General features: G+C 28.9%; 3 protein-coding genes across 6 annotated transcripts in view; 1 reads left to right on the top strand and 2 right to left on the bottom strand.

Annotated features, from left to right (window-relative positions):
* Window positions 1-179: 179 nt before the first annotated feature.
* On the bottom strand, window positions 180-4252 carry LOC123290376. Its single transcript, XM_044870526.1, has 3 exons — window positions 3853-4252; window positions 2563-2636; window positions 180-356 (listed from the first exon to the last, which is right to left on the bottom strand). The coding sequence occupies exons 1-3, from the start codon at window positions 4199-4201 to the stop codon at window positions 180-182; spliced, it is 600 nt and encodes a 199-aa protein (XP_044726461.1). The 5' UTR covers window positions 4202-4252.
* A 1223-nt stretch (window positions 4253-5475) lies between these two features.
* LOC123290365 lies at window positions 5476-8302 on the bottom strand. Its single transcript, XM_044870514.1, has 3 exons — window positions 7997-8302; window positions 7671-7931; window positions 5476-5645 (listed from the first exon to the last, which is right to left on the bottom strand). The coding sequence occupies exons 1-3, from the start codon at window positions 8250-8252 to the stop codon at window positions 5476-5478; spliced, it is 687 nt and encodes a 228-aa protein (XP_044726449.1). The 5' UTR covers window positions 8253-8302.
* Window positions 8303-13173: 4871 nt separating this feature from the next.
* The window catches only part of LOC123305288 (tensin-1), an 832583-nt gene continuing 823802 nt past the window's right edge, over window positions 13174-21954 (top strand). For all 4 annotated transcript variants that reach the window (XM_044886969.1, XM_044886968.1, XM_044886965.1 and 1 more), the window contains exon 1: window positions 13174-13269. In XM_044886969.1, the coding sequence (XP_044742904.1) occupies window positions 13189-13269 (81 nt within the window). In that variant the 5' untranslated portion in view covers window positions 13174-13188. The remainder of the gene's footprint in view (window positions 13270-21954) is intronic.

The following is a 21954-nucleotide window of genomic DNA, read 5'->3' as shown; positions in this document are numbered from 1 at the left end:
TTCTTACATTTTGCAATTTTATATATCTAAAATTTCCAAATTATAAGATATTGACTTTCAAAATTTAGAAAATATTTACCTAATGCATGATAAACTTTTCTTAATTTTTTTATTTTTATTTGTGTGACTTTTTTATACATTTTTCTATAAAATAAAAATATATTCAAATTACAACATATTTATTTTTCGATTAATAATGGATGGTTCGGGTAGTTTTGTGGATTCATTTCCAATTTGTGTATTGGTACACAAAGTACTCTAATTAGTGGTAAATGTCGTAGATATAGTTTACAAAATAGTAACAAACTTTTCTGTCCTTCATATGGTGAAAATATTCGGGCACATCGTGGAGGACACTAAAAAGAGTGCATGAGCTATTAGAAAAATATTCAATTGAATACCTAGTGTATTACTCTACAATCCAAAATATAACCGGTGAAAGTAAAATAATTAAAATGAAAACTTTTTTTAAAAAACATTTTTCAAAAAACGAATGCATTCAACAGAAATCCAAATGCATATAAAAACAGTTGAATAGAATTTTTGTTAGATTTTTGCCAAATGTATTCTTTCTTCAAATGCTTTCAATGGAAGTTTTTAGTTATTTTAAAAGGAAACTTTTAATTTAAAGTGTTATTATATGTCTTATAAGTTACGAAAACCTGCCTGAATAATCCATTTCCGGTCGGAATCAGAACTTGAAAATATACTCAATTGTATGACCGGTTTACTACTAAGAGAATTTAAGTTTTACATTCAACGGTATATTTTGAGTTTCAGGCAGAAAAAAAGGGAGGGACAAGCCAACCCGGTATACTTATTGCATCAACCTTCAGCCTTGAATAAATATGATAATCGCAATGAAAAACCGTAACTACAGAACTTAATAACCAATATTTTATTTGGTAATTATTTAAAGTTACATTTAAAACGTAATAGACCACAATTCGCGATTCCAAAAAACTGAGCTGACCTATATTGATTTAATGTAAATATTTCTACTAATTGACTTACAAACTAACAAACTAGACCGTTGTGAATGATATAAAATAAATTATATGTTCTATGGTCATTTTCGAGATAGATAAGGGTGTAGACATATGGGTAAAAGGGGACCCTAACCATCTGGAAGCAACGGTAAGTCAAAGCATCCATTTTTTACAAACCGGAAAAAATAGTGGCAGAATTTATGGCGGTTTTAGAAGGGTGCGGTTGAAGTAAACCGGAAAAAAGTGGATCCTAACCGGATGAATTCAAGTGCGATTTGTATTTCATGGAAAAATAGTGGCAGACATCGCAGACTGGCATTATGACGATAATTTGAAATCAAGCATGGGAGAATTCCGAAAAACTGCTGTAAAACGAAGTAAAAAAAGAAAAAAATTTCTGTCGCTTGCCAAATAACTTTCATAACGACCATAAAAACGTTACACAATACTGGCAGACATTTTCTCTCTCCCCTCCCCCAGAAGGGGTAAAAGTGGTTCTTTTGCTAGTGGGGAGAGGGGGTAAATGTCTGCTAGTATTATGTAACGTTTGTGCGATCGTTACGGAAGTTATTTGGCAAGCGGCAGAAATTATTTCCAGTTTTTACTTATGTACTTTTTTTTTACAGCAGTTCTCGGGAATTCTTCCACGTTTGATTTTAAATTACCGTCACACTCAAAGTCTGCGAGGTGCCTGCCACTATTTTTTCATAAAAGTATGTACATGTTGTAATAAGAAAATCGCGCTCGAGTTGATTCGGTAAGGAACCACTTTCTTCGATTTATTACAATCCCACACTCTTCCGAGAATCGAGAATGATAATTTAGCTCAGTAAAAAGAAGTCAAGAGATTGTAAAATACTCATCTTTGAGCAAATTTTTAGCGCACTGATCATAGAAATTATCAAATATAATTACTAAGAAGTCTGGGTATTTGCAGTTCTACAATGTAGTCATTATAAGTGTGTGTTTATTAATTAATTGTGAACAAGAAAATGTGATATAGTTTATTTTATTTTTGCTTAACTACCTTAAGGAGTAACACCAAAGACCTATCAAATGGACTTATATACTTAGTAGTCCAAAACTCAATTCGTTTAATTACAATTTATGATTCGCTTCAGAGCCCTGTTCTACTTGACATCGAAATATTGAATATACTTTTATCCATCCATGGTCAATTTTGTAATGCGGTTTCAGATCGAGCTGAAGGCAAATTTTTGCAAAATGCTTTTCATGGTTTCTTCCTAACGAGTAGCTTAAAAATATTTTTTTTTAAATCGAAAAATATCAAAACGTTATTATTTGTAAATTTATGTATTCTTAAATCTTATTTATAAATTTTCTTAAGAGTATTTATGACTAGGCTAGATATACTTTAATCGTTAATGAACGTATACATACAATCAATCATTCTTACCAGAACAGAGTGTAAAATAATTAATTTTTTAAAATACAAGTACACTTCGTTAGCATTGCGGCTTAAAGATGATATCAAATATTTATGAGTATAGTAGAACAGTTTTATTAGTGTATCAGTACACAAATTGGAAAACTTTTCATGCCTACAGAATACAAAAATGTTCGACAATAAATCCGTTAGAACTTGACGAGGTTGTTCGTTTGAAAATTCTTTTACTAGAATATTATCTACAAAGAATACGTATTCATTTAATTGATTTATATTATATAAATATAATCCACGAGACAGCACCCTTTATGTTGAATGATCAGTATATACTTGAAACTTTCCTTCTGACTTCACTTTGGCGAGTCTACCAACCACCATATTTAAGTTATCGCTATGAAAAAAACGCAGCAGAAAATTTGTGTCAGACACTAGGACCACTTGATAACATTAATAATTATTAAACAATGTAGCAAAAGTGAACTATATATGCATTAAAAAACAAAAATACTTAGGTACGGTATGTTTGAGGTGGTAGGCAAGCTTATCGGTGCAGTATTTTTGTCGGACAAAATATTTTATTGTTTAACAATTATTAGTGATATCAAGCGGACATGATGTTCAAAAAATTCACTGCCAATTTCGCTGCTAATTTTTTCAGCTTAAAGTCAAAGTCGTAGAGAGAAAGTTTGGTAGACTCGCCAAAAGGAAGCCACTCACAAAGTTCAGGTATGTATTAATGATTTAATAAAAAGGGTTTTGTCCCGCGGACTAAAACGTTTACAAGAGACTTATTTCTTACACACACATTGTCAGGTAAATGTGTTTAAAAAAATATTTTAGAAAAAAAGACGATAATTTTGACTAAATATTTTTAAATGCATTTTTTTTTTATAAAAATTAATTATACCAGAGATTTTGTTAAAAATAGTTTTAGGCTTTTAGTAAAAAACGTAATAATTTACGCTAATAATATATGAGTTTAAGCACAGACATAAAATGTATTATTTGCGTTCACAGGTATAAAGTGTATTATACGCAATTAGTTACGTTGTATAAGGATTCATTGCTTTAGTTATTCATAGTAAATACAAATTCAGAAACTAATTTTAAAACCTGGTTCGCATACAGTGTGATTCAGTGATGCTGATGACATATTTGTCATATTTTGCTTCGTGGGAATTTCTTCGTTATTACAATGACTTCATCAATGAATATCAAGGATTAGTTAATTAAGAATGATGTATTTTACAAGATAAAAAAATATAAATTATTGTGGCATTTTAGGATTCTACGTTATATGAAAAGCCCTAAATTTTAATTTTTTAAACCGGGGATCTCGATTTTTTAACAATTTTCGAGGTGGAATGCCTAACGTCCCTCAAAATTTGGATTGGCAGAACGAAAATCGTAATATTCTCCAAAATAAAATTATTTGCATAAATATTTTTTAAATACCAAATATTTTCTTAACACTCTGCACATCTTCTGCATTAATCAGTTTTAATAAATCACATTCAGTTAAAATTGAAGGTAAATATATATTCGGTTCAGGTGTGGGTATATTCGGTTTAAATGCTTCGATTTCTTTATGTTTCAAGACTATTGGATTGTGTACTAAATCTGCCGGTGATGATAATTGTCTTTCTGGACAAATATGTTTTCGTAAATATGTAAAAGATTTGTACGTATCATCTGTCCTTGGTTTATTTAGATATCCGAAACGATTTTCAAATGTGGGATATGGTTTTGATTCTGATGGTGATGCAATGGTTCTTTTTGGATCTTTAATATCTTTCTTTTTCATTTTAACATAAAATTTATTATTTTTATCAGTTATAATACCAAATGTGTTATACTAACTTGTCACATTTGAATTTAGTAATGTTGTTAACAACAAAGCCTACTTATTATAATGCTTAATCTTAATGGAAAAATAGGCTGGGGTGCATTTCAAAAAATTGTTTGAATAAGAACTTTCTCCGTAGAAAATGTATATTTAATTGAATACGCCAGTAAAGTCAAAATTTAATATGCACTAATAGCTTTAAGTATTAGGTACGTACAGCAAAATTCATTAACCGTAGAATGTTAGATTTGAGACTGTCGTAAAATGTAGTTGTGCACGTCCGCTTGTGTACTGCCTTGTACGCAATATCAGAAATGCAGCTTTCACAAGTCAATACCTCAACTATTCTCAATCTCATTTTGTTAATGAATTAGGCTTTACCTTTACTTGAAGAACTTTATTTACCTACACTTTATTTACACGATTCTTTAAGCGGCCTTTACAAGATTCGTGTATAGTGTCAATAAAAGGCTATTCCTGAATGAGGGAAGTTTTTTTTGTATAAGAAAATCTAATTTCTTTCTTTAATAAAAGAAAATTTTTTTGTTTTGTTTTTACAAGCTCATTTATGTAACAAAGAGAAGAGTAAAATTATTTTTCGAATAACTATAAAAACAGCCAAGTTAAAAGCCAACAAAAATTGTTTGTAACATTTTCTAGCAAAACAAAATTTAACATGCGAGTTCTTATGGCAAACATAGTATATGTCGAAAAATACTATGTCCAATCTCTATGTCTAATATTATGCCGCCCTAGGCACAGGCGTAAATATTTCACTGGGTTTATTTATAAAAATTAAACAGAAGTAATCAATCTAATATAAATTTATAAAAATTTCATACTTACATAATAATTCCTCTTCTAACTTCTGAGGTTGGGATATTTTCTAAGAATTGTTTTTCTTAAGATTTTCCGATGCTTGATAGCTTCTCTAACATCTCCCCATTACAATTTCTTATAATCGCCTATGCCTTATCATTCCAAGAGTGATATAGATTTTGACTTACTTTTTTTTTTTTTTTTTTTAAAGTTTACAGTACCAACAGTAAGTAAGTATTCAATTTGCATTATAATATTTTTACTAGTGCATTAATAGCTAGCTATACGGTTATACCACCCTCCATACCATATAAATTTGTAATGCTCTTTATGTCTATCGAAATGCGAATTGAATACAATATTTTCGAAAAATTACATACATTTATTTCTTTACAAAATATATAAATAACAATTTACTTAGTTTCTAATTTTCGTAAAAATTCTACATTATTTTCTAACATCTCTGTAATTGCATCTAATGGCTTATTACTTTCAGCATCGTACTCATAACCTACTGCCCATAATGAATCAATATCATATTGTTTTCTCGCATTTTTTGAAAAAATATGCAGGGCTATATTACCTAAAACAAATATTATTCATAATTCACAAATAAGCTATCAGTACATGAGTTAAAAATTAGTACACGAACTATTTGCAAAAATATGTGTCATTTATCAAGCAAAGATTCATTTTTTGTAAAATGATTAACTTATAGAACTGGACAGTTTTTAAGTATCATAGTTGTAAGATTTTTGTTTGGAAAAAACGCAACAACTTATTTCCCAATACTAATTTTTATAAGTTTGGCAACTTTTTAAGTTTAATAACTTAAGTCTTAGATGGGTTGTTATATACTGGTAAAAATTTCGAAGAGATAAAGTTTTTTATTCAATTTACTTGATGGAATTAGTAGTAGTAATTTATTTGTTTAATATAGGTATATAAAAACATAACTTTGTATAAGATTATACAAAAAGAAATAGACAGAGTAAAACAGAAATTATTAAATATTACAAAAAATTAGAAAACAAAATAATATAAAAATGAGAGAAATAGAAATTAGAGAATTAGAATATCTATAAAAAAGTTACAAATAACAAATTAATAAATTGAGCAACAAATTAAAATCAATATAACAAATAACAAAGTAGACAAAAATTAGAGTAAGTTTGCTCTAATTATTAGAGATTCGTCCAGATATACTTATTGGTCATTTTATTGCTGCACCACATTGTTTATTACGATTTATATACATTGAAATAATTCAATCGTTACAATTAGTGTAAAAAATTTTGTCTGATAATAAACTCAAAAATGGTCAGATTGAGGACACTTAATCAGAAAGTGATACAAATCTTCCAAGCAAAACATATTACAGTATGAACAAATTTGATCATCTCTCAAAATAACGTAAATAAAATTAAATTTACGTAAATTATTGATTGACCGTAACTTAACGTAATATAACGTCAATTATAGATTAACCGTAAGAATGGATATGCATGACTAATATTTCTTATTTTTCTAAGCACGTAATTTCATGCATATAAAATTATGTATATATAAAATTAATTAGTTAAGGGGCCGTTCATAAAATACGTTCGCACTCAAGGGGGGGAGGAAGGGTTCTGCTGAGTGTGACAATATTTGACAAGGGGGGACAGGGTATCTAAGACAATGTGACATTCGCGGCTTATCAAAAAATTTTATTGGAGAATTTCTTTCAGCTATTTTTTTTTTCAATTTTTTGCCATGATAAAAAGCATTCATTTCGAATATTATTCGAAGAATTTCGAAGATATAGAAGAAGAAGTTAAAATACCAATAATAGACATATCAGAGCATTAACAGAATCCTTGGACTTCTGATAAATAGAAAACACTATTTATTTTTTATTATAAAAGAGTTTTGTTAATTTATTTAAATTTTATGGGAAAAAAAAATTTATATTTTTTAATATAAAAATTTGTGTACTATTAATCAAAATTTTTTATTTTTAGGGGAAGGGGAGGGCTTAGTTTCTGAGACGTAATATTTATAGGGGGTCACAGAAAGTGTGACAGCCGGGGGGAGGGGGTCTCAAAATCCTAATTTTAGCGTGACATATTTAATGAACGGCCCCTAATTAATATTTAAATATATGTACAATGATAATGATTTTGTAATGTTTCGAAATTATTTTTTTACCTAATGAAAATGAATTGAACTGATGTGAAATTAGCAGCTAGTACGATTGCATCCAAGAATCTATCTGTCAAAGGCGGGTGTTTACACTATCAAAGAACTTTGTTCAATTTCTTTGAGTAGAAACAGCCCCCTTACATGCACAGATTTGGATAAAATAATACAAAAGAAAATATTTATTCTTAGGTGGCAAATTTGATCCAGGTACCATTAGAATATCAAGCGGGTGTCTTTATCGAAGTTACTATAATTTTATGTGGAAAGATATTTCAAACGTTAATGTTATTATCTGAACAATAGTTGCGAGTGTATGATTTAAGATATCGATTAATAGTTTTGTTTAGGGTAGTTATATTCTCACATAAACGTATTTCTATCATGAGTCTTATTTACATTTAAAAAAATAAAACTTTAAACTTACCTAAATCTAAAGCAATCCATTCATTAGAATGTTTTCCTTCGATTTTTGGCAATCCATCAGTCGGATTTCTTTTCAATTTATACACTTTTCTGACAAATTCAGCCAGCGCAAGCATATGTCGGTTTGATTTACCATTGACAGCTACAATGTAATCAACATATTTTAATTCGGTTGGTACTTTGGATACAAACACATCTTGTGCATTTTCTTCATGTAGTACATCTATTAAATCTTCAATATCGAATACACCATGAACACCACCTGTTCTATAAATAAATTTTTCATTTAATAAACTTGTTTAATAAGACGTAAATTACTCCTTTTACGTTTTAATTGATGTTTCGATTCTATAGGCTCAACTTCTTCTAAAACCTTTGTAGTAGGATAGCTAAAATGTTCTTCATTTACGTCCAAAACTACATCTGATTCATTTTCCTTGAATATTTTGTATTTTGATTTGAAATATCCCAATTCAGACTTTTTATCTTTAGTACCTTTGTCACTGGTATTTCTTTTAACGATACTCGAACAAAATACATTTTTCATATACAAATTGTTAATTTTATTTAAATTTCTTAACATTATTTTCGAATTTTTCAAAATTAAAATATTTACTTGATTTTAAGGTTAACAACTAAAATATCAAAGTAGTGACATCTGGCGCTCGTTTTGAAAAGCCTTTTGGTGGATGTATTTGAATATATTTTAAAAAATTTGCTTTTTATTCTCAATTAATTTTTTTATTATTATTCAAACTATCAATTAAATTTTTGAATTGCGTGTATGTTAAAAAAGTCATTTGTTGTTGTATTTTATAAAGACATCTGTATTTGAAATTTAAAAAAAAATGATAGAATAATTATCTTAGATGGTGGGTAATGTAGAGATTCATATTACATTATTTCAAACATTGAGTATTGTTGTCAGAGAAGAATCTTTTCTGATTTGAGTATTACAAGAAATCACGAAAATATGTATTTGAATGCTTTGAATTGTTTATATACTCTCTTTATTTAATTAAAAATTTTTATAGCCTTATAATTTTTTTTTATGAACTTATACCTTTGTAGTTAAAGCTTTGAGTAGACAGTCCTTTGAGTAGATAGTCAATAACGTTGAACGAATTTAAAAAAATCTCTTTGAATTTTTAAACTATATTATTATTAAAATAAATTGATTTTAAACTTCCGATATGAATAAAAAATTTCTTATCTCATAAGAAATTCATAAATATAATTCTGATACTCTGAACTGCATTCAACATCTTTTATCAGAGAATAATAAATATAATATGACTGAATATTAATTGATTGTTCGGAGGCTTTTATATGTTTATCTCTACAGATTAAATAAAAAGTGTTAAAAACAGTGACGAATTCATTATTTCGATGCCTTTAGGCTATAAAAAAGATACTTATGCGATTTGTATGCTCGTATCTTCAACATCATACTATTGGTGAATAAAATATAAGGTGAATAAATTGATAGGTATAAAAAATAAAGGAAGAAAAAAACGTGCCTGTAAAAATAATTCGTTTTACAAAAATGTCATCAGGTTTGACCTGAGTCTTCGGGGTTCTTTAACAGTCGACTCAGTTCATAAACGGTATGAGATAGATGAACACTATAAATCAGTCCTTATTTAAAGAAAGAAGCTTTAGAAAAAAGCTGTCATGGATGATACGGGTCATTTATCCGTGCCATAACTTTTAATTCAGGTCAGCTTTCAAATTATATCAAATGACGTTGAAAATAGACCTGGGGTTATAGTTATGAACACAGTTGTATGATCTTTATCATCATTGACAACTTTTGTTCAAAGTTTTTCTGTAGCGGGCGTAGCTTCTTTCGATTAATTTAATAATCAAAGATTTTCAAGTTGTATTTCCTTTGAAAGTAGTCGATTTTCGGAAAATTGCTTTAAATAAGAGCTACAACTTTATAATTTTAGGTGTTCTTCTATCTCATCTCATCGTTATCTCATTCGATAACGGAAGTCTTGGGTTTTCGAAATGTTGTCCGGTCTTGTTTTTCAGTTTTAGAAGAACAAAAATAAATCCCTTATAAATAAAAATTTACTTTATTTTATTACAAATGTGGCAGAAATGGCGAAATTTCCAAGGGCTGCCAAATTTGGGATGTGAGTAAAAAATTGTTTTTCTACGTTATAAAGAAGAAGTGTGAAATAATTAGTTGCAGTTTTTCCACCAGATTTTAAAGAATTATAAATTTTTATTTAATAAACGCATATCTCAAAGGAAAAAAATTTTTCGCGTTTGGGTTTTCTGCAAATGAATGTGGAAGTTATTGTTGTGCCCTTGTAACTCTTACTTACATACTTTGTTACTCTTACTCACCAAAAGTCTTTTGCTTTTTTCATTCGGAATTAGAAAAAATTTTTGCGTTTGACAATTTTTATATTTTAGTTGAAAGTTAAAAAATATTAAAAAAAAACGTCATATTTATTTTTACCCACGTATTCATATAAATGTATCTATTTAGTATTTACATTTCTTTTTACTTACGTTACCGACTAACATTTCTGATAAGTTCGTATAATTCACTCACAGATGGCGATACTATAGTTCGCAATATACCATAAAATATTAATAAATAAGAATAATAACAATAAATTTGTATACCTTATTTATGATTTTACATACAATAACGAATATTCTTAGTATAAGTACTTGATTATAATAAACAATTTTCAGCTACAAATGATGTATTGCATTTATTTAGAAATTATGTTTCGGTGCTTTACTCGTAATTTATGTAGGATATAGGTAATGGGTCGAAATTTTTCACGGTGTTCCAGGGCAGCACTTAATGAGACTCAAATAGCAAGAATCTCTTATAAATTCTACAAATTTTAGCAAAGTTGTGGATTAAAGCTTTTAAAAAAAATTTCTTTTCTTGAATTGAAATTTTTATTATTATTTTTTATTTGAATTTTATTGCAATGTTAAAAAGCATGGACTTCTGTTTTTGATTTGCCTTTTCATATTAGGCTAATCAAATTAACGTTTTTCGAAGAATTAATTTCCATGCTGGAAATCGTTTTAATACCATCATTTGGTTCTTAAAGCGTGTAATCTGAATTTGCGCAATTTCAGGAAGTGTGCATAACTTTTGGGAACCAAATCACTGCGAAATTCTTGCTCTTTTTTCAACTTTTTGCTTGTACCTCGAAAACGGTGTTTCCGAAGAAAAATAACATTCCATTTAATATTAAAGAGGGTTAAATTCTGCGCCGAATGAGCATTTAAAACTTAGATTTAATGGTACAATCGTAATCTATAAAGTTATAACCCGGGAAAATTTTAAGTTTTAGATGTTCATTCGACGCAGAATTTGATTTTCTTTAATATTAAATAAAATGGCATTTTCCGTCCGCCGTACCGTTTTCGTGCTGCAAACAATAAACTGATAAAAACATTTCGCGTTTCACACCTCCTGGGATTGTAGGTACGCAGTTAGGACCAAATGGAGGAATTAAAACGATTTCCAGCTTACTGGAACTGACTGACAATCATAATTGTTATTTATATGCAATACCTGTATAACAATTTTCAGCTTTAGTATTTTAGTACCACGTAAAACTTAACCGTTCCGATAGCATATATCTGAACCCTGTTCTATCGATGCTTGACTGACAACAGTATGTGTGTGTACACAACTACCATAACCAATTTTCAAATGATCAGCTTTAGTAAATTCAACCAATTTTTTTTTGGCCACTCCCTTCCATTATAAATTATATATAAGGTAGTGGAACCATTTCTGGTCCCACTACCTTATTCTAATAATTTTATATCCTTATTTCCTAATGTTTCTACATCTTAATAAACGTACTAATTTAATGTTAAATATACATATGTATTTAACACTACCTGTGACAGTAGTAGAAGGCGAAAGATCCTTTTCGAAATTGAAATTTATGAAAAAGTACTTACGACCAACCGTTTCCCAAGAGAGGCTGACAAATTTGGCCATAAAAAGTAGCGAATTGAAAGTAGATTTCAAAACAGATATCATTAAAAAGTTTGCAAATTTAAAAGCTAGGAAAATTAACTTTGATGTTTAAAAATGTACCTAATGTTATTCTAGAGAGTTTTAAATAAGCAAGTGAAAAGAAAAATTTACTGAATTAATTGTTGAAATACCATGTATAGACAGTGTTGATTAGGCAATTGTTTTTTTTTTTTACGTCATATAAGTAAAGAAAGACAGCCAATCTTACACAAAAAGGCATAACAGTGTGTTTTTTCTCACTCCCTCAGTGAACACATACATATATACAATAAATGTATATTATTCAGCTTGATATCTCTTTACGCTTTTGAGTTACCGTGTTGACAGACAGACACCTGGAAATGGACTAATTAGGTGATTTTATGAACACCAATACCAAAATTTTGTTGGTAGCATCAATATTTTTAAGCGTTACAAACTTGGGACTAAACTTAGTATACCTAGATATATTTCATATATACATTTCATAACAAATAGAACAAGTATATGAAGTTTAATTTTTGTTGTTGTTGTTAAGGGGGGCGCCATCTGATTCCGCACTCCGGTGCCCAAAATGGCTTAGTGAGAAGTCGGACAGGTTGCTTTTAGTCATATTTTAACCCAAATGGAATTAAATTAGCTTTCCAATAAACTCAATATCGTGGCGATTGATATTAGTTTTATGTGTTTAATTTTAAAGTGAATTCTTTAAAAAAAACATTCTGGTAATACACAATTGCATCGAAATTAGTAGTAATTTTTCAATAATGTTATCTATATATTTTTTAAAATTCACAAAATATATTCGGAAGCTTCACGGTAAACCTATAAATTATAAGCTTTTAAAATATAAGCTTCTCCAACTTCGAGAATACCGCCACTGGGTTCGAAGTGCTAAATAAGTACACACACATTTTTTAATTATGAAATAAAATACATATTGATTTATTGGACAAATCAATTTTTTGTCCATCCGCTACCGGGTAAACAACAATGATAATAACAATAACAGAATAAATAAAATATACGCTATAGCGCGTTGTATTTTTGTATAATAAGAGATGAAACAAGGCGCGCACTATGACAGCTTACGTTTTGTTGTACTCTACACTTATACGTTCGTATTTCGTAACAGATTACACATTGACAGTTGCGTTTAAAACATCGCAGTGAAATGTACTACCATCTAGGGACTATAAACGTACTATCAACAATCGAACACTAACGAAATAAATAAATAGTATTATGTCGAATTATTTTTAATAAATATTATATTAATTATTGTTTTGTGCGCGCTTTTTTAGACATTGTTGTTTAGTGGTGCTTAAGCTTTTTTTTTATATCTATATACTTACTTGTAGTTTTTTAAGTTTTAGTAATTTTAGTGTGCTTTTGTAATAATAAAATTAATATGCTATTATAAGTTTATAAGTATTGTTGTGAGAAATTGTTGTGAATATTTTATTTTTAAGTTAAAATTGTGTATTTTAATTATTGAAGCACAATGCCTTGGATTCGTTCCTGTTTGTGTCACCAAGAGAAAAAGAAGCCTACTATTAGTCCTCCAATACATCTGCTTTTAAAGGTAAAATATTTTTTTTTAATATTAAGAATTATCTTGACTATTTTTAAGGTCATGGTTGTAATAGATTTATGATATTTTCTATTTCCGTTAATATATTTTTACTGTGATCTGTCTGTTTTGGATGGTTTAAAAAATTTCCCAATAACCGATGTAACAATTTTGTTTGTTTTCTCAATTTCGACAATTTTAAACGAAGCTGGATACGCCTGTATGACTATTTCATTTAGTTTTAATTTTTTGTCATATATTAAACATATATTACGATAATTATTTGGTCATCACATGAGATAATTTTTTAACCTTTCTCTGCAACTGCGTTTTTGAAATTTTTTACCGGCATAAGCAATTAGCTCACCTGTGACCTGATTTTGAGTACTCCTGACTCCATACTAGAGTTTTAGAAAAATAAACAATTTGTTTAAGCGTTAGTTGTTGTATTGTAGCTTGTGAGAGTTACTGACGCCTAGATTCTACTGAAAATTCTCATTCTGTCGTCTTTACTTTTACTGCTGTTTTTGCAGTACTGAAGTTGTTTTTATGTTCTATAATTACAAGTAAATTGGTGCATTTAAAGATTTTCGGTTATGTACGTAATTAAGAAATTTTCTTGCGGTGTAATTAAATGTATAATACGCCAGTAATATTTTGCAAACCTTGAATTGAACTGCAAAAACTGAAATGAGTCCGAAAATTTTGCAGTTTTTCACGGATTACGCAGGTAGCTTAACTTTTTTTTTTTGCTTACAAAACGTAGTTTCACACTCACCTAAGGGGTCCCAATGACATTCGAAAAAAGCAGCTTCACATCGCGTCTTACGATACAGAATTTGACTTGTGTATATAATGATACTGGTATAATGTGTATTGATTGTGTTGACGCAGGGAAGTCTTCAAAATTGATTTTAAAACTCTTGCCTAATAATCCAATTGGGCTGTGCAGTTAAGATTCTATTATCTTTTTTTTGTGTCCAGAATATATATCCTTTTATTGTATCTCATTCGATTAGCCTTTTTAATATTTATATAGCACCCACTGGTGAATATCCCTTTATAGGATGTTAAAAATTTCTTTCTAGAATTTTCTTAAAAACGGCTCAAGTAATTTTTTTTATGGTAACCTATCAAATGCATCTATCTTTTTGATTATCCTTGAATATCCTATAAGAATTTTCGAATATTTCAAACAAACGTTGCATGGTTTTAAAAAAAGGAAATTTTTTTCACTTTTTTCTTCTATCGCTTACGATTTGAAAGCTACTTACTTGCTATACTAACTTCCATCAATCCGATAAGAAAATGGTAAAAATTGTAAAGTTCATATATGCAACAACAAAATTTAATCAGCCAGAATTTTATATTTTCAGTTCCCGTGTCGAATTACGATTTTTGATTGCTATTTCATTACCTTTACTGTATACTATATGTGGACGATAATTTTAACGCCCTATTAAAAATAAAATAGATTACGTTCAATATTTAACAAAAACAAAAAAATACAACTAATTATTTCTAAAATATTCAAATAAATAAATTACTGATAAGAAAATGCCTGGTTTTTTATCAGTAACAAAATTTCTCAATAATACCTAGTTTTGTTATGGAAAAAATCGAGGTCTCGAGGCCAGGTGGGTAAATGTATAATGTTATGTATCTTAAACACGTGGTTGGATGGATAAATTTTATTCCAACATATGTTACATAAGTAGTGTTGAATGCGGCTTTTGGAGGCGAAGCCAATAACTTGCTCATTTAGTAAATTATTGTATTCATTGAGTAATTAAATTTTATTTTCTACAATTTTGCTCATGATAATTACGTAGGTATTTATTTTTTATGTAAGATCGTTTAATTGAGATTGTCAACAAACAAAACATCCAAATTGCCAATTTGAAAATTTGCCGGAGTTATTTCCACAACTTATTCTGCAACACCTTCTAGCTTTTTTTTAAAATTTTATTTTAGGGTTGCTTTTTAACAACTAGGCATCTACCTTTTGATTATCCTAAAAGTTTCTATAAGTAATTTTGAGCTGTTTTCGAGACAGAGTATTCCAAATTTGAAAAAGATATTTTCCCTTCCAAGCGTTCAATGTAATTATAAGCGTTGGTACCATTAGCGTAGTTGTAAGGTAATGGAACCAACGACAAAAAGGCAACCGCATTTTTACACAAATTCAGTGAAATATCAAAGTGATTTTATATTTTATAACTTCTGCGTGAGAAATAATTAAAGAAAAATAGCTAAAATAGTTGAAATTATTTTATAATAAGCAGTACATTTTCATACCAAAACGTTTGGACATTGAATGAAAGGAAAGTTACTGTTTTAATTAATTGATAATTACCTTTTTACCAGGAATTTATTACAAATGAGTAAGGTTTCGTATTATGGCCCAATACGCTGGTCAAATACATGGCTTTCATAATATTATGACTGAAAATAAATTACTGATTAAATTACTTTTTCGTTTACTGATTACTGATTAAATTACATCTCAGCAAATACAAGAAAAATGCTTAGAACAAATTGAATTGGTACCACTTTTCTTATCATAAAGTTTACTAATTTAATGGATTGCTACTATTAGTCAAAATTTAAAGTCGATCGGATAATTTATTCAGGAGTTATCTCTCGCCAAAATTTGTAAAGGAATGGAAATTTTATTTTCATTTTGTGGACAAGCCAAAACTTAAAGATGTTTAATATTTTTTAGTTCGATTGTCGGAGTGAAAACAATAATATTGATAATACATGTTAAAAACTTTTAATTCCCTTTTAATTACAAATCAATCTAAATTTTGAAAGGCAGGAAGTTAATGCTGGTTGGTATTTTGTTGACTTATGTTATTGTATAAAAATGTTTTAAATGAAAGAGGATCGAGCCTTTTGAAAGTGTTCATGTGTGCACATTATACACACATGGCACGTGATGGATTGTATACCTGAGTGACCTTTTTTTTTTTGAAAAAGGCTTGGAGTCTGGATATTTGTTAATTTCAAAACGGGTTGTTTATATTTAAAAAAATTAAATACTTTTAAACTTCTATAAACTTTGGTGAATTTTACTAATTATAAATGGCTCATTCAATTTCTTCTTTTATAAAAAAAAGTCAATTTTAATATGTATACTGCAATCTGTATTAACACAAAATTTTTTTGTTTGTTTTAAACACCTATTAGCCTAGTGTCAATTGGGTAAGATGTAGTATCAAGTAATGTACCTTGATTTCTTTCGCATATTCTTATATCTCGACAGATGTTGCTTTGATGCAGCATTTGTATGAAGAGAATAAAAAGCCAAGCAATGTATTGGATAATTATTATACCTACATTTATTTTTAAGTTAAAAAATTCAGATTTGCATAACTTTTTTTGTTTAAAATGACCCTTTTTATATTTGAATCAAACTCAACTCTTTAGTTTTGTGGACTGAATATTCAAAAATTGATGTAAATTAGTATCCTGGCCTTTTATTTGCTGAATTCGGCTATTTGATGAGGTATATTCTAATAGCTTAAAATAGAAAGAAAATTGACGAATGAGTCGCTGAATTCATATACAATGTCAAGTTCAAGTTTTTCCCATAATCAACCTTTAAATTTCAGATTGAAACCCCCTTAAAGGTTCTTACAGTGTTTTTGGGAAAAAACTGATATCATTTATGGATTTATCGGCTCAAAAACTTCTGAACTCATATTCGTCAATTTTCATATATTTATCTTTTTCATATATTCTATTTTTAGATATTTTAACCCCCGTTTGGGTAGGGGTATCGTCTCTTTAATCAGAAAACCTAAAAATTGATATAAAATTTGGATTCACCAATCCAATTATGAATAGTAACTTTTATGTTTTTAGGGGGTGGTAATAAAAATGCCTAATCTACAAAACTGAAGGATGGAGTTGAAAGAGATTAAATATCAGAAGCATCATTAAAAAATGAATATGAGAGTTCACTTTCCTACGCCAGTAGGAAGTTGAGAGTTCATTTTCCTACGCCATGGGTAAAATTTAGCTTTATTTACTCGAGTGCATTCCTTTGTAGTTTAAATTACATCCAACCTCAATCACTGCTTATTGGTGGGTATTTTGTTATGCCATATTTCAGTTTTAGGCAAAGTTGAATCTACGTACTGTCTTGTACTTTGAATTAGGCAACGTGTTGTACCACGAATACATGATAATGAGAACGCACTATATTTTACATTACCTGATGTTGATTGCTAAATTATTATTTAGTACTTGATAAAGGCCACATATTGAAGGGAACAATCACCTTCAGGTATAATCGTTGTGATAATGATTCTAGGTATATTATGATATTCTACCATGGATAGTTGTTTATAAACTTAGACTATTTCCTCTGGTATACTACACTGGTCTAGGTATTGCTTTTTCTATTATAAGATTAAATATTTGAAAATTATTAGTAAATCTTGGTTTAGGACTAGGGAAAATGAAAATCCTAGAACTTTTCCAATGATACCTAAATGAATATTCAATAAAAACATTAAAAATCCTTAAAAACGGCCCTTGGAAATGCATGTAAATTGGTTAGATGACAACTTAGTTCATATAGTTCTATTTATTTATTGTTTACCATAAAAATAAATATTTTTATTTTTGACGTGTCTTTAGAAACAATTGATTGCGACTTTTAGAAGGTAATTTTTTAGTTATTAAACCAATAAAATGGTTTTTAATTTTAAAAATAAAGACAGTAAAAACTCAATTTTCTGTTTCCTTAATTATTTTTGTACAAAACAGCCGTCAAAAAAACTCAAAAACAATATTTCTTTGGGTGAGAGCTAGAACAATGATGAAAACGTATTATATTATCTCTTTAAGATTTATTTCTGAAAGAAAAATATTTTTCATAGAATGAATTTATCGGCTTTAATGTTATTAATTCATAAATAATAATGAATCCAAAGAATTTTTTTATGTTGAATAATAAAAAATATTAAAGCATATAATCAATTAAGTGCATTCATTTGTTTTATCAAAGACTTACATACATTATTAAAAAATACTAGAAATGTGCTTGTTTTCGTATAGAAATTTCAAAATTTAATTACGAATTTTTTGTGTTTCGAAGTATTTTTGTTAGATTTATAAAAAGAATTTCATTATGAGTGGAATATGTTTGATTTGATTAATAATCTGGCGTGTTTTTGGTGCTATTCATACAAGTCTCACCTTCATCACGTTAATCACGTCAAAAAATGGTCTTTGTAATAAAATAAACAACTTTTGTTTGAAACATTTTTTCGCAAACATCACTGTTTACCCGTGAGAGCGCAAATTATGCGCAAATTGTTAAGTATGTATTATATGGGAATATCAGTTATATATGTGTGACATTTATGTATGTGTAATGTGACAGAGTAAGCAACACTATCTACCCATGGTATTTCAACAATAAACTCAGTCAATTATTTGTTTTCACTTGTTTTTATTTCATTATGACAACAACTTTACTTAAAACAACTTTGAGGTACAATAAATTTGTTTACGCTTTTGATTGAAAATTATTATATTTTTTATGTTAACATTCACAGAAAAAGTAATAAATTTCAAAATTTACAATACAGATAACATTTACTGTTCCTTGCGCTTCCACCATTTCTAACAATGATCAAATCGGCTTTAAGTAATACAGTCCTGGAACTAAAAACTGCTCAAACATTTTTAACTGCTTTTTATAGATATAGATTATCCATCGAAACTGGTTTAAATATTAACAATCTTCTATCACGTCAGGTTTTCTTTCACTCATTTGAAAAATTAGAAATTTGTGGAATTCGTGAGCACAATAGGGAAGGATGCTGGCTGTAGAGAGAACTTTGCAGTCTTGGAAATTGCCAGTTGATCATATCCGAATAAATTAACGATTCCTGATTAGTTTGTGAACAATGTGAAAAACGGAAAAAGAAATCTGAAAACGTGCTAAGAAGAAGAAAATGTTTCAAAGAAAAAGAGGTATTATTTCAAAGAGAAAAGATATAAACTGACAGTTTAGGGGCTAGCATCATGCTTAAAAGTACAAATTCAATTTCAAGGGTTAATATTTCCTCTACTAATCCCTTCAATTAATCGAATTTTCAATTCTTTGTTTTTTAAATAAGTTTTGCAAGAAAATCTTGACACGATACAAGGAATGGGTATTATTTTTGTATTCAGCACTTTTAAAAACATATTTACCAGACCAACAATCAACAACAAAAAAGGATGCGTGTAGGTACTTATGCACGCGCGTGACAAGTTATACTTCTTCGAAAACAAATATAATAATTTATAAATTATGTAAAAACATAATACTTATTCAGTAAACATAAATACTTATTCAGTAAACCTATCTATTTTGTTCATCGATGGCACTTAATCTAGCATCTATCTATCTTTGTCTATTGTGAGTGACATTTCGTTTATCGACTAACTTCATGGTGTTAAAAAATTGTAGCTACCTTCAACATGTAGTTTTCACATCACCCTGTGAAAGTGCTTGGGATCAAATATGGCATGAACAGAATAACGTTTCAAACTTATACGTTTTCTGCAGTTTATATCCTTTTGATAAAATTATCTCGAGGTGAAGACACATTAGAAAGTGTTAAATGAATGATGTCACATGTAGAAATATTTTATCTAGTCTAGTTATAAGTGCATAATTTATATAAGTCTATGATGATTTATGATAATTGTTTTTTCAATTCTTTTTTTTTTTTTTAATTACGACAATAAATTATTAGTAAACAAAACAGAATATATTTATTATATTATGAAATAATATTCATTACATTGTAAGTGTATGAATGTGAAGAGATGTAACATATTATGGAGACCATCAATTACTATTTTTTCTGTTTTTAAAGAACGCATTTGTTTGTATAAAGATAACATAATTTGTATTTTTTTTTTTTTTTTTTTAAATTGGACTTTTATAAACAATTTTCTACAACTTAAAAGAAATGTTTAAATAGAATTGAAGCAATATACAGAGTGTTTGACAATTCGATGACCACCTTATAGGGGCTTATACTAGAGTTAAAGCAACTTTTAAGTATATGTGTCACATTTCGTTGCAAAAAAATAGCTGTCGATACAAAAAAGTATTTCAGTAAGCTGTGTACAATAGCTGACGGAGAACCTACCTTTTTTAAAATCGTTTAGTGTTTGCTTTTAAATAAAGAAAATAATGATTGGCAACAAGTATACATTAACAAGTATTTTTGTCGATTTTTGGCACATCCTGGCAACAAGACCGCAATATTTATGGAAAGATTATGAATTAAGGAAATTTTTTCCGATATGCGCCCGCCAAGTACATTATAATTTTTTTAAGTTATCTTCTTAATCAACATGTTACAAAATATTTGTGAGTCATACGATTTGTTGCCTAAAATTTCTGACCATATGATAATTTGTGACATATTGTATTTTAAAAGAATCATTAATTCAGTAGCTGCTATATTCAGCTCATTTATATGCTCCAAGTGCAATAGTTTTTGTACTTCTAGCAGTTATTTGCAACATAATGTGAAGCTTTTTATGTTTATTGATAACTGGAAGTTGCAACTCGATAACTCTCGATAATAATTCGTACCTAAATTAAAATCAGAAGAAGACCCGAATTGAGTAGTTACAATTTCGACTACCAGATGGCAATACATGTACTTATCATTTTTTCAGACCAGTAAAAATATTCAAATTCAAATCAGATAAATACCGCCAACTGGCGATAAAAATTTGTACAATTAAACAGGAATTTTACCGTGGAAGCCTCTGCAAGGTGGCCATTGAATGAGCTACACAACACTCCTGTAATACGATACAGTAATACATCGAATCGAACATCCTATATACAGTATACCCGAATTTGATTGTTATTAACAGGAAACGTATATGAAGTTATGGAATTGAAAAGAATCCGGATAGAGATACTTCCCCATTTACAAAAATTTCAAGAATCTCTTTGCTGGCTGTTCAGCAAGCTCAAAAGACCTCTCCGGGGACACCGTTTTGATACGATAGAGGAGATTCAAGCCGCAGCGAAGACGGAACTGAAGGCAATCCCAGAAAATGACCACAACCAGTGTTTCGAAGATCGGAAAATCCGTTGGAATAAGTGCATCGCATCGGGAGGGGATTACTTTGAAGGGAATGAAATTGATTTGGAAGAATAAATAAAGAATTTTCAAAATAAATACAATGTCACCTTATGTTTTGGGCACATAGTACATATTTTTTGCTAATATAATTTTCCTTAAATTAATCAAAGCGAAATTGTAACTATGTAAGTTAGTTTTCTTTTCAAGGAAATATTCTTTATATCGGTTCAAACGTTATTAAATCGAAATGTATAAACTACATACGATTTCTTGGATTACAAATTGTTTGGTGTTTACACGTCATTTATTTAAGATATATTTTAACGAATTCAGCAAAAATTCCATTTGATTATAATACGAAAGTGTATTGATCTTACCGAGTGAGTGCTATGGTGTATTAGTATTTCACATAATTTGAGCGAGAGTTGTACCTTAGATACCAATTTATTAATTTTAATTTAAATCAAATCCATGGTGCACGCTAATAATGTACCATGGATCAAACTCCAATGTACCTTGAATAACTTCTATCCGATTGTATCTGCGGGAGCTTTCAACATGCGATCAGTATCAT

This window comes from Chrysoperla carnea, chromosome 1 (assembly GCF_905475395.1).
Source record: "Chrysoperla carnea chromosome 1, inChrCarn1.1, whole genome shotgun sequence".
NCBI classification, from domain to species: Eukaryota; Metazoa; Arthropoda; class Insecta; order Neuroptera; family Chrysopidae; genus Chrysoperla; species Chrysoperla carnea.
The sequence above is the reverse complement of the archived record's forward strand: the minus strand, read 5'-3'. Positions and strand labels throughout refer to the sequence as shown.

Coding starts and splice junctions, on each gene's coding strand:
- LOC123290376 (XM_044870526.1), bottom strand. CDS start 4,201: ATGAAAAAGAAAGATATTAAAGATCCAAAAAGAACCATTGCATCACCA. Junction 2,637..3,852: donor GAGTGTTAAGAAAATATTTG/GTATTTAAAAAA, acceptor TATTCTTTGTAG/ATAATATTCTAGTAAAAGAA. Junction 357..2,562: donor ATTTATTGTCGAACATTTTT/GTATTCTGTAGG, acceptor CACTCTTTTTAG/TGTCCTCCACGATGTGCCCG.
- LOC123290365 (XM_044870514.1), bottom strand. CDS start 8,252: ATGTTAAGAAATTTAAATAAAATTAACAATTTGTATATGAAAAATGTA. Junction 7,932..7,996: donor ATCGAAACATCAATTAAAAC/GTAAAAGGAGTA, acceptor TTTATAGAACAG/GTGGTGTTCATGGTGTATTC. Junction 5,646..7,670: donor ATGGATTGCTTTAGATTTAG/GTAAGTTTAAAG, acceptor TATTTGTTTTAG/GTAATATAGCCCTGCATATT.